Source organism: Artemia franciscana, unplaced genomic scaffold, assembly GCF_032884065.1.
Source record: "Artemia franciscana unplaced genomic scaffold, ASM3288406v1 PGA_scaffold_34, whole genome shotgun sequence".
Lineage (NCBI taxonomy): Eukaryota > Metazoa > Arthropoda > Branchiopoda > Anostraca > Artemiidae > Artemia > Artemia franciscana.
Genome location: NW_027062670.1, coordinates 478,196 through 500,641, shown reverse-complemented (window position 1 = coordinate 500,641; position 22,446 = coordinate 478,196). Strand labels below are relative to the sequence as shown.

Below are 22,446 nucleotides of genomic sequence, written 5' to 3'. Positions count from 1 at the left end.
TCGTATAAAAATGATGTCAGTCCATTTTTTATTAGATAAGGGTATCTATCATCCGTCCGTGCGTCATTCCTAGGGCAGAACTAAGGTAGATAGTCATAAAACTAAGATAGTCATAGAACCTATAGTTTTTCAAGTGTTAGGTTAAATGGTACGGGTAAATGATGGGAGTAAGTATGACTCTCCTATTGGAACAATACTTGTTTTTTAACTTTTAGAAAAGCACATCTACAGACTGAAAAGAAGCTTCAATGTGGCATAGCTTACAGCAGCGAAAAATAGTGCGTGTCGGGTTTAATACTCTACTCAGATCGTCAACATGGACTAGGAGCAGTATTGATCCTAATATTGAACTTGGAAAACACCACAATTGACCAAGACCTCATTTCCTGGGTCTTCTCCCAAACAAAACCTGCGGTCCCTTAAGTACGATCTAAACCAATCCAGATTTTTACCTCTTATTCCTATGTGCTCCAGTTTTCCGAGGATAATAGGGTTGTACATACTAACAAATGCTTTTCTGATATCAATCAGGGCCACTGCAGGTAGAAGGCCAGAATCCAGAACTTGGTTGATCCATAAACTTAAAGCTGTTAGTGCATCTTGAGTGGAACAACTGATAAGTATTAAGAAACCCCTTTTTCTCCAGAAACTAGAGTAGGTGCTATTGCATGGGTTTTTCAAAAACCTTTGGAAAAACTGAAAGAATTGAAATAAGTCTATAATTCGCAGGATCAGCACGAGAACCTTCTTTGTGCAAAAGGAACAATTCTAGCTTTCTTTAGCCATTCTGGGAAAGCACCCTTCTGCAGAGACAACTTTATCAAGTAATAAGAGGATGTATGATTGACGAAGCAACTTCCTTTAACACATTAGTTTGTACTCGGTCAAATCCAAAAGCGGAAACTTAAAACTTGTGAAACTGCTTCGTAATACTTGTTGCATGTTAATTTCCACTTCGTAAAACTTGTTTTATTTGTCGTTTTTCTTCGTGAAACTTATTGTATCTTGAATTTTTTCGTGAAACTTAATTTATTTTGATATAAAACTTGTTGCATGCCTATTTTTAGTTCGTGAAACATAATATAGGTTGACCTTTTCTTCGTGAAACTTGTTATATTTTCATTTAATTATTCAGATAAGCTGTTGTATTTTTTAGTTCTTTTTCGTGAAACATGTTGTACATAAATTTATTCTTCACGAAACTTGTTTCAGGTTAATTCTTTGACCGTGAAACTTGCTTTTTATTGATTTTGTTTTCTTCATGAAACTTGTTTTATGTTGGTTATATCTCTATGAAAATTATTTTAAGTTAGTTTCATGGCACTTGGTATTAACCAAGCGACATATAGCAATCGCAAATTCTGTCGGTCTGTCTGTCTGTCGGTCCCGGTTTTGTTACTTTGGGCACTTCCAGGTAAGCTAGGACGATGACACTTGGCAGGCGTGTCAGGGACTAAACCAGATTAAATTAGCAATAGTCATTTTTCCGATTTGACCATCTAGAGGGGAGCGGGGGCCCGTTAATTCGAAAAAAAGGAAAAATGAAGTACTTTTAACTTACGAGCGGTAGATCTGATCTTAATGAAATTTGATGTTTGGATAGACATCATGTCTCAGAGCTGTTATTTCCAATCCCGACCGGATCTGGTGACATTGGGGGGAGTTGGGAGGGGAAACCTATAATCTTGGAAAACACTTAGTGTGGAGGGATCGGGATGAAATTTGTTGGGAAAAATAAGCACAAAACCTAGATACATGATTGACATAAACGGAACGGAACTGCTCTCTTTGGGTAGTTGGGGTAGGGGGGTTAATTCTGAAAAATTAGAAAAAATGAGGTATTTTTAACTTACGAACAGGTGATTGGATCTCAATTAAATTTGATATTTAGAAGGATATCGTGTCTCAAAGCTTTTATTTTGAATCCCGAACGGATCTGGTGACATTGGGGGGACCTAGAATAATGGAAAGCGCTTAGATTGGAGGGATCGGGATGAAACTTGGTGAGAAAAATAAGCAGAAGTCATAGATACGTGATTTACATAATTGTAACGGATCTGCTCTATTTTTTAACTCTGAAAAATTAGAAAAAAATGACGTATTTTTAACTAACGAAGGAGCGATCGGATCTTCATGAAACTTCATATTTAGGAGGATCTCGTAACTCAGATGTTTTATTTCCAATCTCAACCGGATCCAGCGTCATTGGGGGGGGGGGAATTGGAGGGGAGGCCGGAAACCTTAGAAAATTCTTAAAGCGGAGAGATCAGGATGAAACTGGATGGGAAGAATAAAAACCCGTCTAAGATACGTGACTGACATAACCGGAACGGATCTGCTCTCTTTGATGGAGTTTGGGGGGGGGGTAATTTTGAAAAATGAGGTATTTTTAACTTATGAAAGGGTGACCAGATCTTAATGAAATTTGATATTTAGAAGGATCTTGTGCTTTAAAGCTCTAATTTTAAATTCCGACCAGATCCTGTGACATTGGGGGGAATTGGAGGGGAAAACCAGAATTCTTGGAAAACATGATAAATGGGGTATTTTTATCTTACGAATAGGTGATCGGATCTTAATGAAATTTGATACTTTATTTTTAATGAACATTGTGGGGAGTTGGAGGGGGAAATCTTGGAAAACACCAGGAGTGGAAGAATCGGGATGAAGCTTGGTGGATAGAATAAGCAAATGTCCTTGATACGTGATTGATGTAACCATACTGGATTTGCTCTCTTTGGGGGAGTTGGGGGGACGGCTTCAGTGATTTGGTGAGTTTGGTGCTTCTGAACGTGCTAGAACGATGAAAATTGATAGGCGTGTCAGGGAGCTCCACAAATTGACTTGATAAAGTCGTTTTCCCAGATTCAACCATCTGGGGGGCTAAAGGGAGAGGAAAATTTAATAATTAGGTATTTATAGCTTACGAGTGGTTGATCGGATCTTAATGAATTGGAAGGACACCGTGACTCAGAGCTCTTATTTTAAATCCTGACCGGCATTAAGCTTTTGATTTCCCTTTTAAATCAATCTATTGATTCTTAGAACTTTGTTAGAGCTCATACCATAAGAGCTATTGGCTCTTAGCTCTTCTTGCCTCGTCACAAGTGCCATATGAGCTCTTAGCTGTTGTTCAATGTGAAACTTGCTGTATGTTGATTTTTCTTTTTCTTCGTGAAACTGATTGTATATTGATTTTGGTTTGCTCGTGAAACTTGTTGTATGTAGATTTTTTGATCATGAAACGTAATCTTTCTTGATTTTTCTTCGTAAAACATGTTGTATGTTGTTTTTCCTCTTGAAACTTGTTGCATGCTGAGCTTTTGCTCGTGAAACATAATGAATGTTGATTTTTTTTTGTCTTCGTGAAACGTGATGTATCTTGGTTGTTTCCAAGAAATTTTTTGTATGCTGATGTTTTCTTCGTGAAAAATGTTGCATGTTGAATTTTTGGTTCGTGAAAATTGTTGCACTAGGACTATTTCTTCAAGAAACTTAATGCATTTTGATCGGTCTTGGAGAAACGTGTTATATTTTTATATATAATTTTTATTTATATTATTTATTTTTCTTTTTATTTTATTTATATTTCTTCTTCATGAAACTTGTTGCATGTTGATTTTTCTCTTCACGAAGTTTGTGGTATGTTGATTTTTTCCTCGTGAAACATGTTGCATTTTGATTTTTTCTTTGTGTAACTTGTTATATTTTGAATTATCTTCGTGAATCTTTTTGTGTCTTGATTTCTTCTTCGCAAAACTTGTTGTATTTCTATATATGAAACTTGATGTTTGTTCATTTTTTCTTCGTGGGACTTGTTACATGTTGGCTTTTTGCTCGTGAAACTTGTTGTATATTGATGTTTTTGTGAAACTTATTGTATGGTGATCTTGAAAGTATTGTATGTTGACCTTTTTTCTTTTTGAATCTTTTTTTATGTTGATTTTTTTTAGTCGTGAAACTTACCCTATGTTGAATTTTTTCTTCGCGAACTCCTTGTATGTCGATTTATTCCTCTTGAAACTTTTTTATGTTTATTTTTCTTCGTGAGACATCTTGCATGTTGATTTTTTGTAAGTGAAATTTTCATATTCTAATTTTCTCCGTAAAACTTTGTACTTTTTCCTGAAACTTTTTTATGATGATTTTTTTCTTCCTGAAAAATGGTGCATATTAATTGTTTGTGTTAAAACTGGTTCTGTTTTAATTTTTTCTTCATGAAACTTGTTACATATTGGTTAAGTTGTTTGTGAGATTTTTTTAAGTTGATTGTTTCTGCAAGGCATTTAATGTATTTTAATTTATGTCTTCGAGAAACTTGTTTTTATTTTTATTTCTTTTTCATGAAAATTTTTACATGTTGATTGTTCTCTTCGTGAAACTTGTAAGCCTTTTTCTCTTATGCTACTAAGTTAGGCTAACCTAACTGACCTAACATACCGTGTGTAGGTTAGTTCGGTTAGCTTACCCTAAAAACAAGTTTCACGAAGATAAAATTAAGGTGCAATAATTTTCATAAAGGTAAAACCAATATATAACAAGTTTTGAGAAGAAAACAAAATCAACTCATACAACAAGTTTCACAGTCAAAAAATCAACATGCAACAAGTTTCATGAAGAAAAAATCAATATACAACAAGTTTCATGAAGTAAAACAAAAAATACAACAAGTTTCATGAAGTAAAACAGAAAATGCAACAGGTTTTTCGAAGTTGTTTGTGAGATTTTTTTAAGTCGATTGTTTCTGCAAGACACTTAATGTATTTTAATTTATGTCTTCGAGAAACTTGTTTTTATTTTTATTTCTTTTTCATGAAAATTTTTACATGTTGATTTTTCTCTTCGTGAAACTTGTAAGCCTTTTTCTCTTATGCTACTAAGTTAGGCTAACCTAACTGACCTAACATACCGTGTGTAGGCTAGTTCGGTTAGCTTAACCTAAAAACAAGTTTCACGAAGATAAAATTAAGGTGCAATAATTTTCATAAAGGTAAAACCAATATATAACAAGTTTTGAGAAGAAAACGAAATCAACTCATACAACAAGTTTCACAGTCAAAAAATCAACATGCAACAAGTTTCATGAAGAAAAAATCAATATACAACAAGTTTCATGAAGTAAAACAAAAAATGCAACAAGTTTCATGAAGTAAAACAGAAAATACAACAGGTTTTTCGAAGTTGTTTGTGGGAATTTTTTTTTAAGTCGATTGTTTCTGCAAGACACTTAATGTATTTCAATTTATGTCTTTGAGAAACTTGTTTTTATTTTTATTTCTTTTTCATGAAAATTTTTACATGTTGATTTTTCTCTTCGTGAAACTTGTAAGCCTTTTTCTTATATGCTACTAAGTTAGGCTAACCTAACTGACCTAACATACCGTGTGTAGGTTAGTTCGGTTAGGTTAACCTAAAAACAAGTTTCACGAAGATAAAATTAAGGTGCGATAATTTTCATAAAGGTAAAACTAATATATAACAAGCTTTAAGAAGAAAACAAAATCAACTCATACAACAAGTTTCACAGTCAAAAAATCAACATGCAACACGTTTCATGAAGAAAAATCAATATGCAACAAGTTTCATGAAGTAAAACAAAAAATGCAACAGGTTTTTCGAATAATAAAATTAAAATACACCAATTCTTAAGAAAAAATTCAAGCGACAACAAGTTTCACTAAGAAAAAATCAACATAGATTAAGCCTCATGAACAATAAATCAGCATGCAACAAGTTTCACTAACAGAAACAAACATGCAACATGTTTCATTAAATAAAGTATCAAGATAAATAAAGATTCACGAAAGGAAAAATCAACGTAAAACAAGTTTCATGGATAAAAAATTAAAAATACGACAAGTTTAAACAGGAAAAAATTTACGTGTAACTAAGTTTCACGAAGAAATAATAAACATACAACAAGTTTTATGAACAGAAAATCAGCAAACATCTAGTTTCAAAAAGAGAAAAAATTAACGTACAATAAGTTTCAATAAAAACAGAAACTAACATGCAAAAAGTTTCAAGAAAGAAAAACTCAACATAAAATAACTTTCATGAAGACAAAATATACGTACAAGTATCATGAAGAAAAAATTGATATACAGTATGTTTCAAGAAGGAAAAAAGTCAAGATATACAATAGGTTTTACTGAGAAAAAAATAATATACATCATGCTTCACGAACAAAAAATCAGCATGCAACAGGTTTCACGAACAAAAACTAACAGTCATCACTTTTCAAGAAGAACAAAAATATGAAGATACATCAAAATTCAAGAAAAAAAGAGACCAACACACATGTTTCCCGAATAAAAATCAACATACAATCAGTTTCACGAAGCGAAAAATCAGTATACAAATAGATTCACGAAGAGAAATATGGTTGCTTTTGTAGGAAAATGTCTGAAAATGCCTTAGGTGTGATAATGCAAACTAGAGGGTGCAGCATACTAGCCATTGAGTGACACGCTGGTGTTTACTGCTAGGAGACATCAGAAGAAAAGCTATTGAAAATTTTAAATAGCAATGGTCCATAGCAATTGAATAGAGCGTGGTATGCTGTGCTATGCTAGCCTCACTTGCCAGGAGTCATCAGAAGAAACGCCATTGGGAAAATTTCTTTAAGTTTAAATGATCGATTCTAGTGTAAACAGTTATTTTTGTAGAAAAATGTCTGAAAATGCTTTAGGTGCAAGGATGCATGCCATAGGGTGTCGTGTGCCATCTGTAGATTGCCACTGTGACGTAAATAGCGATGGGGGGCCTCACATTCTACAGCTTAAAGTTAAGGTGTGAGGTGTTAAACATTTTTTTGATGAAAGGGGACTAAAATCTACCACCCAGTCAAAGAAACGGGGCGTTTTTATGAAAGGCTCTGAAAAACATCTCTTAATACGGCTTAAATTTACTTCTATTGACAATGCCCCTACCTCCCAAAAGTCTGTGTCCTTTATATTTCTTGTTCCAGGATGAATTTTCAATGCGTAGTCGTTTACACAGTGAATTATCTAAAGCCATTGTTTTTAACATCTCACTGTTTCAATGCCTACCTTAACCTTTCTAGGTCACGTTGGAAAGTTAGTAACATTTTAACATGCAGGTGCACTTCAAATGTAACCAATTTCCATTAATCTTCCACATATGTCAAATATTCTAGACATAGGAAACACACGATCCATTTAATCGTTCTAAAAAGTGTGCATGGAACTCTCCGTAATTTCGTTATTACGGAGAATATGTTATTTCGTAAAATCTATCTCCTGATCCAAAATAGCGATAATTACTTCTTAGTCCACTGTCTAGCACTCCATTCCGTTAAGGGAAAATCTCCATTGATTTCTAAAGGAGACAAATCCTTGGATTGTAAAGGTTCCCTGAGAAAAAAATTGAAGAAAATGAAATATCGAAGAAAAAAACACCTTGACAGAGAAATGAAATCCTGATGAAAAATCTCTTAAAGTATTATGTAACATCCCACGTGAGTATCGTCGTTACATCACACCCTAAGTTTGTGCCCTCCTTAGCTAAAGGCGGGGATTCTCCATGGGACATGAAGAAACGAGTCATGCAAGAATCCATCATCTTTAATAAAATGTTCCAAGTCACGCGAGATTAAATCATTCTCGATTATTTCCCCACTTGAATAGCACTTTCCCCACTTGGTTACTAGAGCCCCAGTGGAATTGCTTGCTAAGGACCCCCCGTTGGAATCGGTCGCTAGTACCTCAATGAAATTGGATGCTAGCACCCCCTATTGGAATTGGTTGCTAGGGGACTCCATCGTAATTGGTTGCTATTGTCCTAGTGGAGTTGCTCGTTAGGGCCCCCGTTAGAATTGGTTACTAGGGGCCCCGCTTTAAATTGGATGCTTGGGATTGTTGGAGGTGACTGCTTAGGAACAGTGTCTTGAAGGTTCCCTAGTGCTGGCCCTTGAACTCTAACAAATTTTTCTACGTAACAACCAAAGAACTCATGATTTGGTGGGGGCCCTGAAGGTTTCCCCTGGCCCTCGCGATTTTTAAGCAATCAAAAAAACTATTACGTAACGTTTGCGTCTTGACTAGTGGATTCTGAAGGTTATTCCCCTACATCCCTAGTTCTTTAAACAATCTAAGAAAAAACAGTCTCTATTACGTAACAGACATCTGCATCTTGAAGAAAACACTTACTAAAATGTAACATAAAAAGAAATCATGATTTGAGTGGGGGGGGCTAAAGGTTTTTTCCTGGCCCTCGCGGTTTATAAAACAACTAAAGAAAAAACATCCACCATTAAACAACATACACCTGCATCTCTTAGAAAACAAACCCTATTACGTAACAAGCACATACACCCTGAAGAAAACATACCCTATTATGTAATAAACATCTGCCTTCTCAAGAAATTTCTAGGAAAAGTGTCAGGGCTGGGATTCGAAGGGGTGGGCCCCTGTCGGACCAGTTGAGGCATCACCACTGATACCCCTTCCTCTCGTCTCACTCTTTACGCTAAAGGTTGATTATTTGTCACAATTTCCTAGGAAAGACTGATCAGACACAATTTCTAGTGTATTTGAACGAGAAGTATTTTTAAACAACTTCGAGACTTTAGCGCAACGAGTAAAGGTCGAGGAAGTGGGCCCCCTAATGTAAGGAATTATTTCTCTTCGTTTCAAGTTCTAATGTTGCTCTTTACTTTTGTTTGAAGAAAGGTGTTTTTTATCAATTCTGTTGTAAAATCGATTATCCTGCGTAGACTTGAGTTATCCAATTAAGTCAAAGTGACTTTGTTACCAAATGGTAACAAAAGGGAACATGATAATCTGATTAACATGAAATGCTGCATATTAAATATTACAAAGTAAGAATTTTATTGTTTTAGTGTTTTGATTGGTTTAATCGGTTATATACCTAAGGCTAAATATGGCATCATCAGTGAGGTGGTGGGGGTGAAATGTCACGAACTTGATCTTAGCTATTTAGAAAGAGCATAAAATTAGCAATATTAAAATGCACCTCTTTTTGTTTTAGTATATTTTTTTAGATTTTTGGGAGCCACTATTCTGCAAACATATCAAAAATTGACGTCATTTGTATTTACTATTTTACTCTTAATATTGAATGAAGAAAGTAATAGTGTGTCCCAATAAAAGTGCGTTCCAATTCGTTGATTTTCATGATACCCGTTTTTCACAATAAATCCAGAAAATTAAAGTCATTCGTGTTTCTGTCTTTAATCTAATTAAATTAAAAAAACAAGTTTTCTTAACTGAAAGTAAGGAGCGGCATTAAAACTTAAAACGAACAGAAATTACTCCGTATATGAAAGGGGCTGTTACCTCCTCAACGCAACCCTATTTACGCTAAAGTTTGACTCTTTCTTTCAACTCTAATTTCTAAAACAGTAAAAAACTTTAGTTTAAAGAGCGGGTCGTTGAGGAGGGAACAGCCCCTTCCATTTACGGAGAAATTTCTATTCGTTTTACGTTATAATACAACTCCTTACTTTCATTTAAAAACTTGTTTTTTTTATTTAGTTTCTGAACGTTTTTGAATTAATACATGTTTTGATTTTGGCTCTCCGCCTATGAGTAATTAAAACGAAATTTGCATGTTAATTAATTTTTTTTTAGCTAAATGGCTTTCTCATAGTTTTTATCCGACAATTTTGAGAAAAAAAGGAACGGGGGAGTAGGCCTAGTTATCCTTCAATCTTTTGGCTATTTAAAAAGGCAACCAAAACTTTTGATTTTACGAACGTTTAATACACGTAAAAATATACGTAACTTACGAATTAACTTAGGTAACCAACTTCTATATTTGTATGTTTTTATTACGTATATAAGAGGGGTGGTTCCTTCGTCAATACCTCGCTCTTTACACTAAAGCTGAAATTTGGTCCCAATTCCTTAAGAATCCCCCGAATCACAAAGGCCGTAGAATAAATAGTTGAAATTAATAAAATTACTTTAGCGTAAAGAGGGAGGTATTATCAGGAGGTGAACCTCTCATATGCGTAATAATTTATGTTCGTTTTAAGTTTTAATGCAGCTCCTTAGTTTCAGTTGAAGAAACTTTTTCATATTTATTTTTTCAATGTTTAAAAAAATGCTAAAAAAGCCTGCGGCCCCTTCATTTAAATTCTCTTCCCCCATGACAAATTCCTCCATGGAAAGCTCTCCTTGCATAACTCCATCCCCCAAAACTAAAAAAATCCCTTGAAAGCGTCTGTACACTTCCCAATAACCATTGCTATATGCAAACACTGGTCAAAGTTTGTAACTTGCAGCCCCTCCCTCGGGGACTGTGGGGGAGCAAGTCGTCCTTAAAGACATAGTTATTAGGTTTTCGACTATGCTGAAAAAAATGGCTATCTCAGAATTTTGATCCGGCGAATTTGGGAAAAATGAGCGTGGGTGGGTGCCTAGGTGCCCTCCAGTTTTTTTGGTCGCTCAAAAAGGGCACTAGAACTTTTAATTTTCGTTAGAATGAGCCCTCTCACAATATTCTAGTACCACTGAGTTGATACGGTCACTTCTGGGAAAAAAAACAAAAAAAAAAACAAATAAACACGCATCCGTGATCTGTCTTGTGGTAAAATAAAATACAAAATTCCACATTTTTGTAGATAGGAGCCTCAAACTTCTACTGTAGGTTTCTCTGATACGCTGGATCTGATGGTGTCATTTTCGTCAAGATTCTGTGACTGTTAAAGGGTGTTTCCCCTGTTTTCTAAAATAAGGCGAATTTTCTCAGGATCGTAACTTTTGATGAGTAAGACTAAACTTAATGAAACTTATATATTTAAAATCAGCATTAAAATGTAATTCTTTTGATGTAAGTATTGGCATCAAAATTCCGTTTTTCATAGTTTCTGTTACTATTGAGCCAGGTCAGTCATCGAACTGTTTGATTGACGATTGAAAAGAATAGCAAAAAAAGGTGTTCCTATTCATCAATACATGTGTTTCATTCGGCTGACAGAAAAACTTTGTAGTCAATTCTCTAATTCTAAAGCAACTTCTGAATTTTTTGGTCAAATCTTAGCAATCACTCTCTAAGGAAATATATTAGACTAATTAAGACTTGGCATGAAAATATGGAATGTTGCATGAAAAAAAATGCACAGCAGCTATATACCTTAAATTTATTATATGCTGCATTTCGTTTATTTAAATTTGTATGAACATACAAATTTGTATAAACAAAAGATTCTTGTAAATTTGTATACCAAGTATGTATACACAAAACTTATGCTTATTTTCTACCCAACATCCAGGGGAGGGGCTAAGGTGTTTGAACCCTCCCCACTTAAATATTTTTCCGACTCGTAAAAACGTAAAAAAAGCAGCATAAGAACAAATTGTTAATGTTCTTAAAATTCTTTTGTAAACCTGCCCACTGGAAAAAGAACAGCAAACATCCTAAATACGGCCAAGCATATGATGCGTGTGTTTATATTAGATTTATATATACTTATGCGTTATTTTGTTGGTTTAATATGATTTGTTACACAAAGTTACATTTTACGTTTGCATATTGATGTTTGCTATATTTATACTTATATTTTATTTAGTATTTGCTCATGGTGTCCAACTGCTTCGAACTCCTGGATGGCATAATACAGTGTTGTTTACTATCCCCACTGAAATTTATATCAAGAATTATAAATACAGGGTCTTATGCTGAAGAATTTTCTTACCCTGATTTTGCTAGCCACATCCTTTTGCTGTGTTGAAACATGCAAAGAGTAGTCTAGTTTTTCTTAACACCCAATTTCCATTTCAAATAAACTAAAAATGAGAATCTTGATGATTTGCGATACAAACTAGTAAGTTGCAACTGGTTTCTATAAACTCGGGAATAGGGGAAAGCTAATAAATCATGCTTCTATTTATCATATATTCTCATGAGGGATAAAAACTATAAGTAGTTGTGAGAACAAGTTTTCACTTTTGGGTGATTTGTCTCAAGAGACTACTTAAGTCAATTGGTTTTTATTAGTTTGCTATTGCATAAGACTATTGCATGAGAACATTTGCAGGATAGCAAACAAAGGTATGTTGGTCGTGATAAGTCTTAAAAGAATACTTACTGGGTAGTTAAAAGAAATAAGTAAATGAGGACATTCTAAATACATCATCGGATGGTGTTAAATGACTTCCTTTTAAATGCCATTGCTTTCTTATCCCGTGGTGGGAAGACTTTTTGCAGCCGAAAGAGGCAACAGAGGGAGAAACAACAGTTACCCCCTCTAGATGCTGAAAATAAAGTTTCCAACCCCCTAAATTTCTGTTCCCACGACAGGTTAGGTTAGATTAGGTAAACCTAACCTAGAAAAACGTAAGAAAAAGGCTGCTTAAAAAGCGGTACAAGTTTGTAGGAAATATTCGAACGCATTATTTTTCTAGCTTTAAGAACAGGTCACTTGCTGGTACCCGGGGTGGGAAACGTTGGCTGCAGGTACCTGGGTTAGTTATAAGTGGGTTGTTACTATGGGTAGTCGTACTTTTGTTGGTTAAGTGTCTATCTTTGTTTGTCTGACTGTGTATGTTTGTGTGTGTTTTTGTTTTTCTCTCCCCTTGCCAGTTTGATTGACATCTGTGATTGTTTTGGTGCACAAAACAGCAATTCTTGTCAAAAAGGCCGAGAAGCTATTGTGTGAAGATTTTAAGATAGTCAATTCATTTAGAATTATCAAAAATATATACCCATATTGAGCTTCGAGTTTCGGTGGCAGTAAAGGCGTACTCTGGTGCATTCGTTTTTAAAAGGTATAGGTAGTCCTACCATAAACACGGCTAACATAGACATTTTTTTTTTAGCCAAAAAGACTGTCCCATGGCAAAGTGACGTTTTCAGCCATTTTGTTTTGCAAAAAAACAATTCTTGCCAAATGAAGACTAAACTGCTATTGTTTGAAAATTCTGAGATAGTTAATTCCTTTAGAATTATTGAAAAACCATATGCGTAATGAGCCTCGAAATTCAGAAGCAGCAATAAAAACGGTAGTGCATTCGTTTTCAAAAGGTGCAGCTAGTCCTACAAAATAAACGGCTAAAACAAATATTTACATTAGCTAAAAAGACTGTCCCACATCAATGTGGTGTTTTCAGACATTTTGTGGTGCAAAATAACAGTTCTAGCAAAAAGAAGACTAAAATACCATTTTTAGAATTCTGTGAGAGCCAACTGATTTAGAATTATTGAAAAACTTTACGCATATTGAACCTCGAGTTTCAGAAGCAGTAATGCCGTATTGTAGTGCATTCGTTTTTAAATGGTGCCGGTTATCCTACGAAATAAACAAAATAAACTGGTGTGTAAAACGGCAATTATAGTCAAAAATGCCAAGAAGCTATTGTGTGAAAATTCTGAGTTAATATATTGATTTAGAATTATGGAAAATCTATATGCATATTGAGCCTCAAATTTCACAGGCAGTAATGCTATGTGGTGGTGCATTCGTTTTTAAAAGGTGCAGATAAAAGTACAAAATATCAGATAACATGGACCTACAAACAAACGGTTACCATAGACTTTTATTGTAGCTAAAAAGAGTGTCCAACAGCAAAATGGTGTTTTCGGGCATTTTGTGGTGCTAAACAACAATCTTAGCCAATAGAAGGCTAAAATGCTATTGTGTGAAAATTCTAAAATAGATAGTTGATTTAGAATTATAAGAATCTATACTCATGTTGAGCCTCGAGTTTCAGGGGCAGTAAAGCCGTACGGTAGCGCATTCGTTTTTAAAAGTTGCTGGTAGTCCTACAAAATAAACGGTTAACTTAGACATATATTTTAACCAAAAAGACTTTCCCGTGGCAAAACGATGTTTTCAGCAATTTTGTGGTGTAAAACAGCAAGTCTTGCAAAATGAAGCCTAAGATTCTATTGTGTGAAAATACTGAAATAGTTAATTTATTTCGAACTATTGAAAAACTATATGCATATTGAGCTTCGTGTTTCAGAGGCAAAATGCCGTATGGTATTGCATTTGTTTGTAAAAGGTTCAAATAATCCTACAACATAATGCTTAACATAAAACATTTATTTTAGCCAAAAAGACAGCTCTATCGCAAAGCGGTGTTTCTAGCTATTTTTTGGTGCAAAACAACAATTCTAGCCATATGAAGTCCAAAAAAGCTATTTTGTGAGAAATCTGAGATAGTCAATTGATTTAGAATTATTGAAATTTCTGCGCATATTGAGCCTTGAGTTATAGAGGCGGGAATATCGTACGGTGGCGCATTCATTTTTAAAAGTTGCAGGTAGTCCTACAAAATAACGGTTAACATAGACATTTATTTTAGCCAAAATGACTGTCCCACGGCGCACACATATCCGTGACCTTTCTTCTAGCAAAAAATGCAAAATTCTATATTTTTGCTTATAAGAGCTTTTTAAAACGAAGAGCAGAAATAAAACTTTACCTATAACAACAACCCTCTCCCTCTGGAATTGCTTGCTAGGATGAGTTAGCCACATACTGTCACAGTGGCGTCATTATGCATAGTTTTGGTTCAAAGAAACGTTTCATTTTCATTAAAACCTCTCAGAAATAACCATATACAAAAAATGTGTCTTTTTTTCTAGCAGGTGCGTCTAATAGAGCAATAGAAAAGTGGCATTTTCATGAAGACCTGTCAGAAATGCCTCTTAGAATGGCTTAAATTTATCTCTAATAATCAGCCTCTCCCTGCAAATGGTTGCTAGGGTTCCCACTTTCTTTTAATTCATGGTTCTTTTTAATAATATTTTGTCCTTTATAAGCTTTTCATGTTGTTTTTTTCGTTTGTTGAATTTTATTTGCTTTTTCTGTGTTTTAATAATACTTGTAAATTTGTTTTTATTAATAAGAGTTGCTATTAATTCTTTTGATTACTTATTTCCGAATAGAACTTCAATATATAATCATTTAGGCAATGAAATATCTAAAGCTTTTGCTATGTGACAACTCATTGATTGAATAGCCAGCTCAACCTTTCTAGATCACGTTAGAAAATTATTGACACTGTAATTGGGAGGGTCATATTCAATAAAGCAAAAATTAACAGCATTGGGGCACTTGTGCTCTCATCTAGAAAGGGTTAGAAACATAAGACTCATTTAATAGTTCTAGTATGCGGGAACAGAACATTCTTCCTCTATGCAATAGATTATCACGTAGAAAGTATTATCCGAATCAAAACATTGGGAATAGTTTTACTGGACCAGATAATTAAGGCTCTGGTCTAGTCATTGGGGGTAAATCTCTGGTGTTATATTCGAATGTTAATGCAGACCAAAAGTCTTTAGATTATGAAGGTTACAAATCTCTAGATTGGGGATGACAAGGGTGTCAATAAGAAAAATATTGGGGGAGGGAGGAGCAATATTAAAACGGTGCCAAAAATTGACCAAACTGACGAATTCATTTTAAAAAAAAGAGTGAAAATACAAGGGAATGAGAGCGGCAAAAATTTGAGAGGGGACTGGGGTACCACCCTCCCCCATGGGTCCACTACTGAAACTAAAGATAGTTTTGAGATGGTGTTCCATGATACTTTTATATACTGGTAAATTAAATCTTTTTTAAGATTCACATAGCTGAACCACCTGAAATATTTTTGAAACTTTATATTTGAGATTATGACGGACAACCATTTTGCATTTCAGTATCAAACAGTTCGTGGTAACGAACTGTAGTAAAGAGCGACCCGGCTCAATAGTAACCAAAACTCTAAAAAATTTGATACCAATAGCTACATCAAAAGAATCGCATTTTAATGCTGGTTTTAAATATACAAGTTTCATCAAGTTTAGTCTTATCCATCAAAAGTTACGAGCCTGAGAAAATTTGCGTTATTTTAGAAAATAGGGGGAAACGCCCCCTAAAAGTCATAGAATCTTAACGAAAATCACACCATCAGATTCAGCGTATCAGAGAACCCTACTGTAGAAGTTTCAAGCTCCTATCTACAAAAATGTGGAATTTTGCATTTTTTGCCAGAAGGCAGATCACGGATGCGTGTTTATTTGTTTTTTTTTGTTTTTTTTTTTGTTTTTTTTCTTTTTCCCAGGGGTGATCGTATCGACCCAGTTGTCCTAGAATGTTGCAAGAGGGCTCATTCTAACGGAAATGAAAAGTTCTAGTGCCCTTTTTAAGTGTTTTATAATCACACCATCAGATTCAGCGTATCAGAGAACCCTACTGTAGAAGTTTCAAGCTCCTATCTACAAAAATGTGGAATTTTGCATTTTTTGCCAGAAGGCAGATCACGGATGCGTGTTTATTTGTTTTTTTTTTGTTTGTTTTTTTTGTTTTTTTTCTTTTTCCCAGGGGTGATCGTATCGACCCAGTTGTCCTAGAATGTTGCAAGAGGGCTCATTCTAACGGAAATGAAAAGTTCTAGTGCCCTTTTTAAGTGACCAAAAAAATTGGAGGGCAACTAGGCCCCCTCCCACGCTAATTATTTTCACAAAGTCAACGGATAAAAACTCTGAGATAGCCATGTTATTCAGCGTAGTCGAAAAACCTTATAACTATGTCTTTGGGGACGACTTACGCCCCCACAGTCCCCGTGGGAGGGGCAACAAGTTACAAACTTTGACCTGTGCTTACATATAGTAATGGTTATTGGGAAGTATACAGGCGTTTTCAGGAGGATTTTTTTGGTTTGGGGGAGGGGTTGAGAAGAGGGGGATATGCTGGGGGAACCTTCGTTAGAGAATTTGTAATGGGAGAAGAAAATTTCCATGAAGGGAGAGCAGGATATAGGCTACTAGCATTATTTAAAAAAAAAAACAATTAAAAAATAAAAGTGAAAAAGCTTTTTCAGCTGGAAGTAAGGAACAGCAATAAAACTTAAAACAAGCAGAAATTATTACCCATATGAGGGGCTCACCTCCCTCAGGAAAAACAATTAAAAAATAAAAATGAAAAAGCTTTTTCAGCTGGAAGTAAGGAACAGCAATAAAACTTAAAACAAACAGAAATATATTACCCATATGAGGGGCTCACCTCCTTCTAATACCTCGCTCTTTACGCTAAAGTATTTTCAGTAATTTCAACTACTTATTCTACGGCTTTTGTGATTCAGGGGGTCATTCTTAATGAATTGGGATAAAATTTAAGCTTTAGTGTAAAGAGCGAGGTACTGACGATGGGGCGAATCCCCTCATATATGTAATAAAAACATGAGAATACAAAAGTTCTTTACGTAAGCTAATTTATAAGTTACGTAAATATTTTACCAATAAAAAGATTCGTAAAAAATTAAAAGTTCTAGTTGCCTTTTTAATTAACCGAAAAATCGGGGGGCAACTAGGTTTCGTCCCCCGCTCTTTTTTTCTCAAAATCATTCGATCAAAATTATGAGAAAGCCATTAAGCCAAAAAAAAAAAAAAAATATGTAAATTTCGTTTTGATTATTCCTCATGCGGAGAGCCAAAATCAAAACATGCATTGATTCAAAAACGTTCAGAAATTAAATAAAAAAAACAAGTTTTTTTAACTGAAAGTAAGGAGCGACATTAAAACTTAAAACGCACAGAAATTACTTCGTATATGAAAGAGGCTGCTTCCTCATCAACGCCCCGCTCTTTACGCTAAAGTTTTTTACTGTTTTAAAAAGAAGAATTGAGAGAAAGAGTCAAACTTTAGCGTAAAGAGCGGGGAGTTGATGAGGAAGCAGCCTCTTTCATATACGAAGTAATTTCTGTGCGTTTTAAGTTTTAATGTCGCTCCTTACTTTCAGTTAAAAAAAACTTGTTTTTTTTTATTTAATTTAACAAAGAAAGGATACCAGTAGCGCATTTTGTGCCATTCTTTTCTTTAAAAATAAAAAAAACGAGTTTTTTAACTGAAAGTAAGGAGCGACACTAAAACTTAAAACGCACAGAAATTACTTCGTATATGAAAGAGGCTGCTTCCTCATCAACGCCCCGCTCTTTACGCTAAAGTTTGACTCTTTCTCTCAATTCTTCTTTTCAAAACAGTAAAAAACTTTAGCGTAAAGAGCGGGGCGTTGATGAGGAAGCAGCCTCTTTCATATACGAAGTAATTTCTGTGCGTTTTAAGTTTTAGTGTCGCTCCTTACTTTCAGTTAAAAAACTCATTTTTTTTATTTAATTTCTGAACGTTTTTGAATCAATGCATGTTTTGATTTTGGCTCTCCGCAGAGGAATAATCAAAACGAAATTTGCATATTTTTTTGGGGGGGGGGGGCTAAATGGCTTTCTCATAATATTGATCGAATGATTTTGAAAAAAAAGAGCGGGGGCGAAGCCTAGTCGCCCTCCGATTTTTTGGTTAATTAAAAAGGTAACTAGAACTTTTAATTTTTTACGAATCTTTTTATTGGTAAAAGATTTAATTTTATCCCAATTCATTAAGAATGACCCCTGAATCACAAAAGCCGTAGAATAAATAGTTGAAATTACTAAGAATACTTTAGCGTAAAGAGCTAGGTATCATAAGGAGGTGAGCCCCTTATATGGGTAATAATTTCTGTTTGTTTTAAGTTTTATTGCTGTTCCTTACTTCCAGCTGAAAAAGCTTTTTAACATTTATTTTTTAATTTTTTTTTTTTTAAATAATGCTAGTAAATCCTGCTCTCCCTTCATGGAAGTTTTCTTCTCCCATGACAAATTCTCGATGGAAAGTTCCCCCAGCATATCCTCCTCTTCTCAACCCCTCCCCCCAACCAAAAAAATCCTCCTGAAAACGCCTGTATACTTCCCAATAACCATTACTATATGTAAGCACAGGTCAAAGTTTGTAACTTGTTGCCCCTCCCACGGGGACTGTGGGGGAGTAAGTCGTCCCCAAAGACATAGTTATAAGGTTTTTCGACTACGCTGAATAAAATGGCTATCTCAGAATTTTGATCCGTTGACTTTGGGAAAATAATTAGCGTGGGAGGGGGCCTAGGTGCCCTCCAATTTTTTTGGTCACTTAAAAAGGGCACTAGAACTTTTCATTTCCGTTAGAATGAGCCCTCTTGCAACATTCTAGGACAACTGGGTCGATACGATCACCCCTGGGGAAAAAAAAAAACAAAAAAACAAAAAAACAAAAAAACAAATAAACACGCATCCGTGATCTGCCTTCTGGAAAAAAATGCAAAATTCCACATTTTTGTAGATAGGAGCTCGAAACTTCTACAATAGGGTTCTCTGATACGCTGAATCTGATGGTGTGATTTTCGTTAAGATTCTGTGACTTTTAGGGAGTGTTTCCCCCTATTTTCTAAAATCACGCAAATTTTCTCAGGCTCGTAACTTTTGATGGGTAAGACTAAACTTGATGAAACTTATATATTTAAAACCAGCATTAAAATGCGATTCTTTTGATATAGCTATTGGTATCAAAATTCCATTTTTTAGAGTTTTGGTTACTATTGAGCCGGGTCGCTCCTTACTACAGTTCGTTACCACGAACTGTTTGATTTCTAACCTGTTTTGAAAGCAGAAGAATAACAGAGCTATATTTGGCTAGCAAGTAGTAACGATTTAGTGGTCACCCCGACCTAACTCACATTTACAGACAAATTTATCACGTAAGATTATTAACCTTGTTCGTTTTTTTGTAAAAATTTGCTGTTTATAATATTTCTGTCATTGTTACTGTAATTAAATTAATATTCATATATTTTTCCAGGCTTAAAAAGACCATTTTGAAGGCTAATATATATTCACCTTAAGAAAATATAAAATGGAATATAATAATAAGGATGAATAGTAACGAAAATGAATGAGCAGACATAAAGTTCTATAGTAATTCAAACTTAAACAATTATATAATAAATGAAACACAAAACCAACATATACTGATACATAGTAATATACAAATAAAAAAAAATCAGGAATTAAAATGGATACTCAGTCAAAAGTATAACGAACAGAAATTACTATAAGTAGGACTTTGGCTACTGTCCCTCTCCCCGTCTGCAAACCTTTTAAAGGCTATTGCGTCATTCGCATTGTGTAGAAAACCGAATATAATATAAATACTATTTCTGCAATCATAAAAATGAAAAATAAAAATGTATGTAAAATTGAATCTAATTTCCTGAATTGCTGTCATTTCAACATATTAATATCATTATAGTTTAAACATTGAGATAAATTGATTAGTTCTCTCCAGTCATTTTGAATGTTATAGTGTTTTTATTTTAATTTCTATTATTCATGTATTTTGAAGAATCAACAACACAGTTCAAAATACATATAGTTTTCAATAAACAAATGACGCTATAGCCTATGGAAAGTTTAAGGCTGAGAGGAGGCAGTAGTCGAACTCTTGTTGGTAATAGTATTTGCTTGTTTTATTCTTGACTTGACTGTTCGTTTGAACTTCCAATCGTCTTAGGATTTGAAAAAAGAATTTTTCTAAAAAAAAATAAAGAGCAATACTGATACTTGATTATATGAATCTTGATATTTTTATTTATCATAATCTGTTAGCTTTATGTTTGATGTTATTATTTATTTTATTTATATTCTATATCTGTTTCATTTTTCCTATGATGGTAGTTTCTGGTGGTGTTATATTTGAACTATAATAAGAATTCACTTTTTCTCACGTCAAGTTTCAGTATTGCTCTTTATTTTTTTATTTTTTAAGGAAAAAATCTTTTTCAATTTTTTTTCGAAAATTAATTACAAAAATGATATGGATTTTGGTCAACAATCGCAAGTTCTAGTGTCATTCAGATTGAACTATACATACTATCTGTGAAGCCATAAAAGTGACAGTAGGAAATTCCGGTATAAAAAGTCATTTCTGTCCAAGAAGACAAATTGACTATAGATACCAATTCTCCGGAATATTCAAATTAATCTTCTGAATGAAAATTTGATACTAAATCATAAAATAAATATTCTGATTCAGGCAGGAATTTAAATCCAAAGTGGACGTAGTTATTCAGCATGCACCCACAAGTTGTAATTTAAAAAAAAACGAAATAGTTTCATAATCCTACTTCCAGGACAAAAGTGTTATTTTCCTTTTTTTATTATCTACGGTCAAGAAAAACCTACAAAGAACTCCTTGCTGACTAAAATAGAATATTTCCTTGATTTTGGATTTAAGTACTCTCACTTAGAACTCTAAGGGGGAGTTTGCAAAAAAAATCTCCGTGATACTGGTGATGGACCCTTTTTACCTCATTTTTCATTTTCTACTACCTGAAGAACCCATAAAATACATCCCGCTCTATGTATTATCACAAAATAAAATTTTTACATTTTTGCCCCAGCTTATGTACTTTAAGAGCATATTTGACCAATTCAGGATAGCGATATCGACTTTGAATATATTAATAAGCCCATTTTTCTCTATCGGACGGCATTACAATCATTTTTGTTGCAATTTGTTCCAAGTCTAACTGTTTTTTGACTGTATTGTTACGGCACTTGCTAAGACGGCACAGAGAACAATGATACTAAGCGTCTTTAGGTTGACCCATCGCTTGCCAGGCTCGCGGCCTCTTCAAATGGGATGTGGGCTTTGACATGTAGTTCGTTGTCTTTACCTTTCCACCTAGCAGTGGGGTGTCCACTGGGACGTCTCCGTCCGTGTTGAGTGGATGCGAAGTCACACACGGCCCGTACTGGTGCATCATCTGGCAGCTAAAGGAGATGGCCATATCAGCAAACTGTGCACTGGGGAAGCTGCGTCAAGAAAGGACGGGTTTATCCACAAATTTGAAAAATTAAATAACTGATTATTATCTTCATAGTCAGGCAAAAATATGGACCTGTATTCAACCCCGTACCAGCCCAATATTCAATCTTATCTCCAGGTTCTAATCAATTTTCAATTGCCTATGTCACCACTTCACATACTTCTATAAATTATCCCAACTTAACGTAAAAACTCCTTCGCTACATATTTCCGTCACCTTAATATACACGGAGAGGGCGGTGTCACAGACAAAACTATTGTGATAAACGGGGTCATTGTCACAACAAAAATAAAACATAAAGTTAAAGATCATAAAGATTTAAATGATTTGTGTTTTATTTCAATTAATTGCTTGTATTTTTAAAAAGTTGGTAATGTTATACTAAAATCTACGTTTTTAAATTTTTAGCTAAAAGTAAAAAGGGCTAGCGATAATTGGGAAGTAGATAGTGGCCAAGGGTCTGAGCCAGATCCACATTCTTTGCAACACTCAAGCGCAATAAGAAGCAACAGCCAATGTCAGTGCAATCAGGGGACCATGCAGACGACAGCTTTCAACGGCCAAGCAGTTAATGGCCACGAGATAAACGGTGACCAGCTAGCGAACGAAACAAGAGATCAACTCTTAGATAGTCATCAAGGTACATTTTGTCTGTTTTTTTCTTTTTATTTGTTGAATGATAAGTTGGGGTAGGGTTGCAACTTAGTAGAAACTAGAAAAATCCGACCTATTACATCTAGCTCATGACAAAAGTGAAATTACTCCTTAACAGAGAAATGGATTTCATGTAAAA

The 22,446-nt window shown here is 34.5% G+C and overlaps 2 protein-coding genes across 3 annotated transcripts in view; one reads left to right on the top strand and one right to left on the bottom strand.

Moving 5' to 3' along the window:
• LOC136041728 (5-hydroxytryptamine receptor 2A-like) overlaps nucleotides 1-22,446 on the top strand; it is a 183,883-nt gene that overhangs the window by 48,984 nt on the left and 112,453 nt on the right. For both annotated transcript variants that reach the window (XM_065726472.1, XM_065726473.1), the window contains exon 3: nucleotides 22,062-22,293. In XM_065726472.1, coding sequence (XP_065582544.1) covers nucleotides 22,062-22,293 — 232 coding nt within the window. The remainder of the gene's footprint in view (nucleotides 1-22,061; nucleotides 22,294-22,446) is intronic.
• The window catches only part of LOC136041729 (uncharacterized), a 118,205-nt gene that overhangs the window by 58,168 nt on the left and 37,591 nt on the right, over nucleotides 1-22,446 (bottom strand). The gene's annotated exons all lie outside the window — the stretch shown is intronic.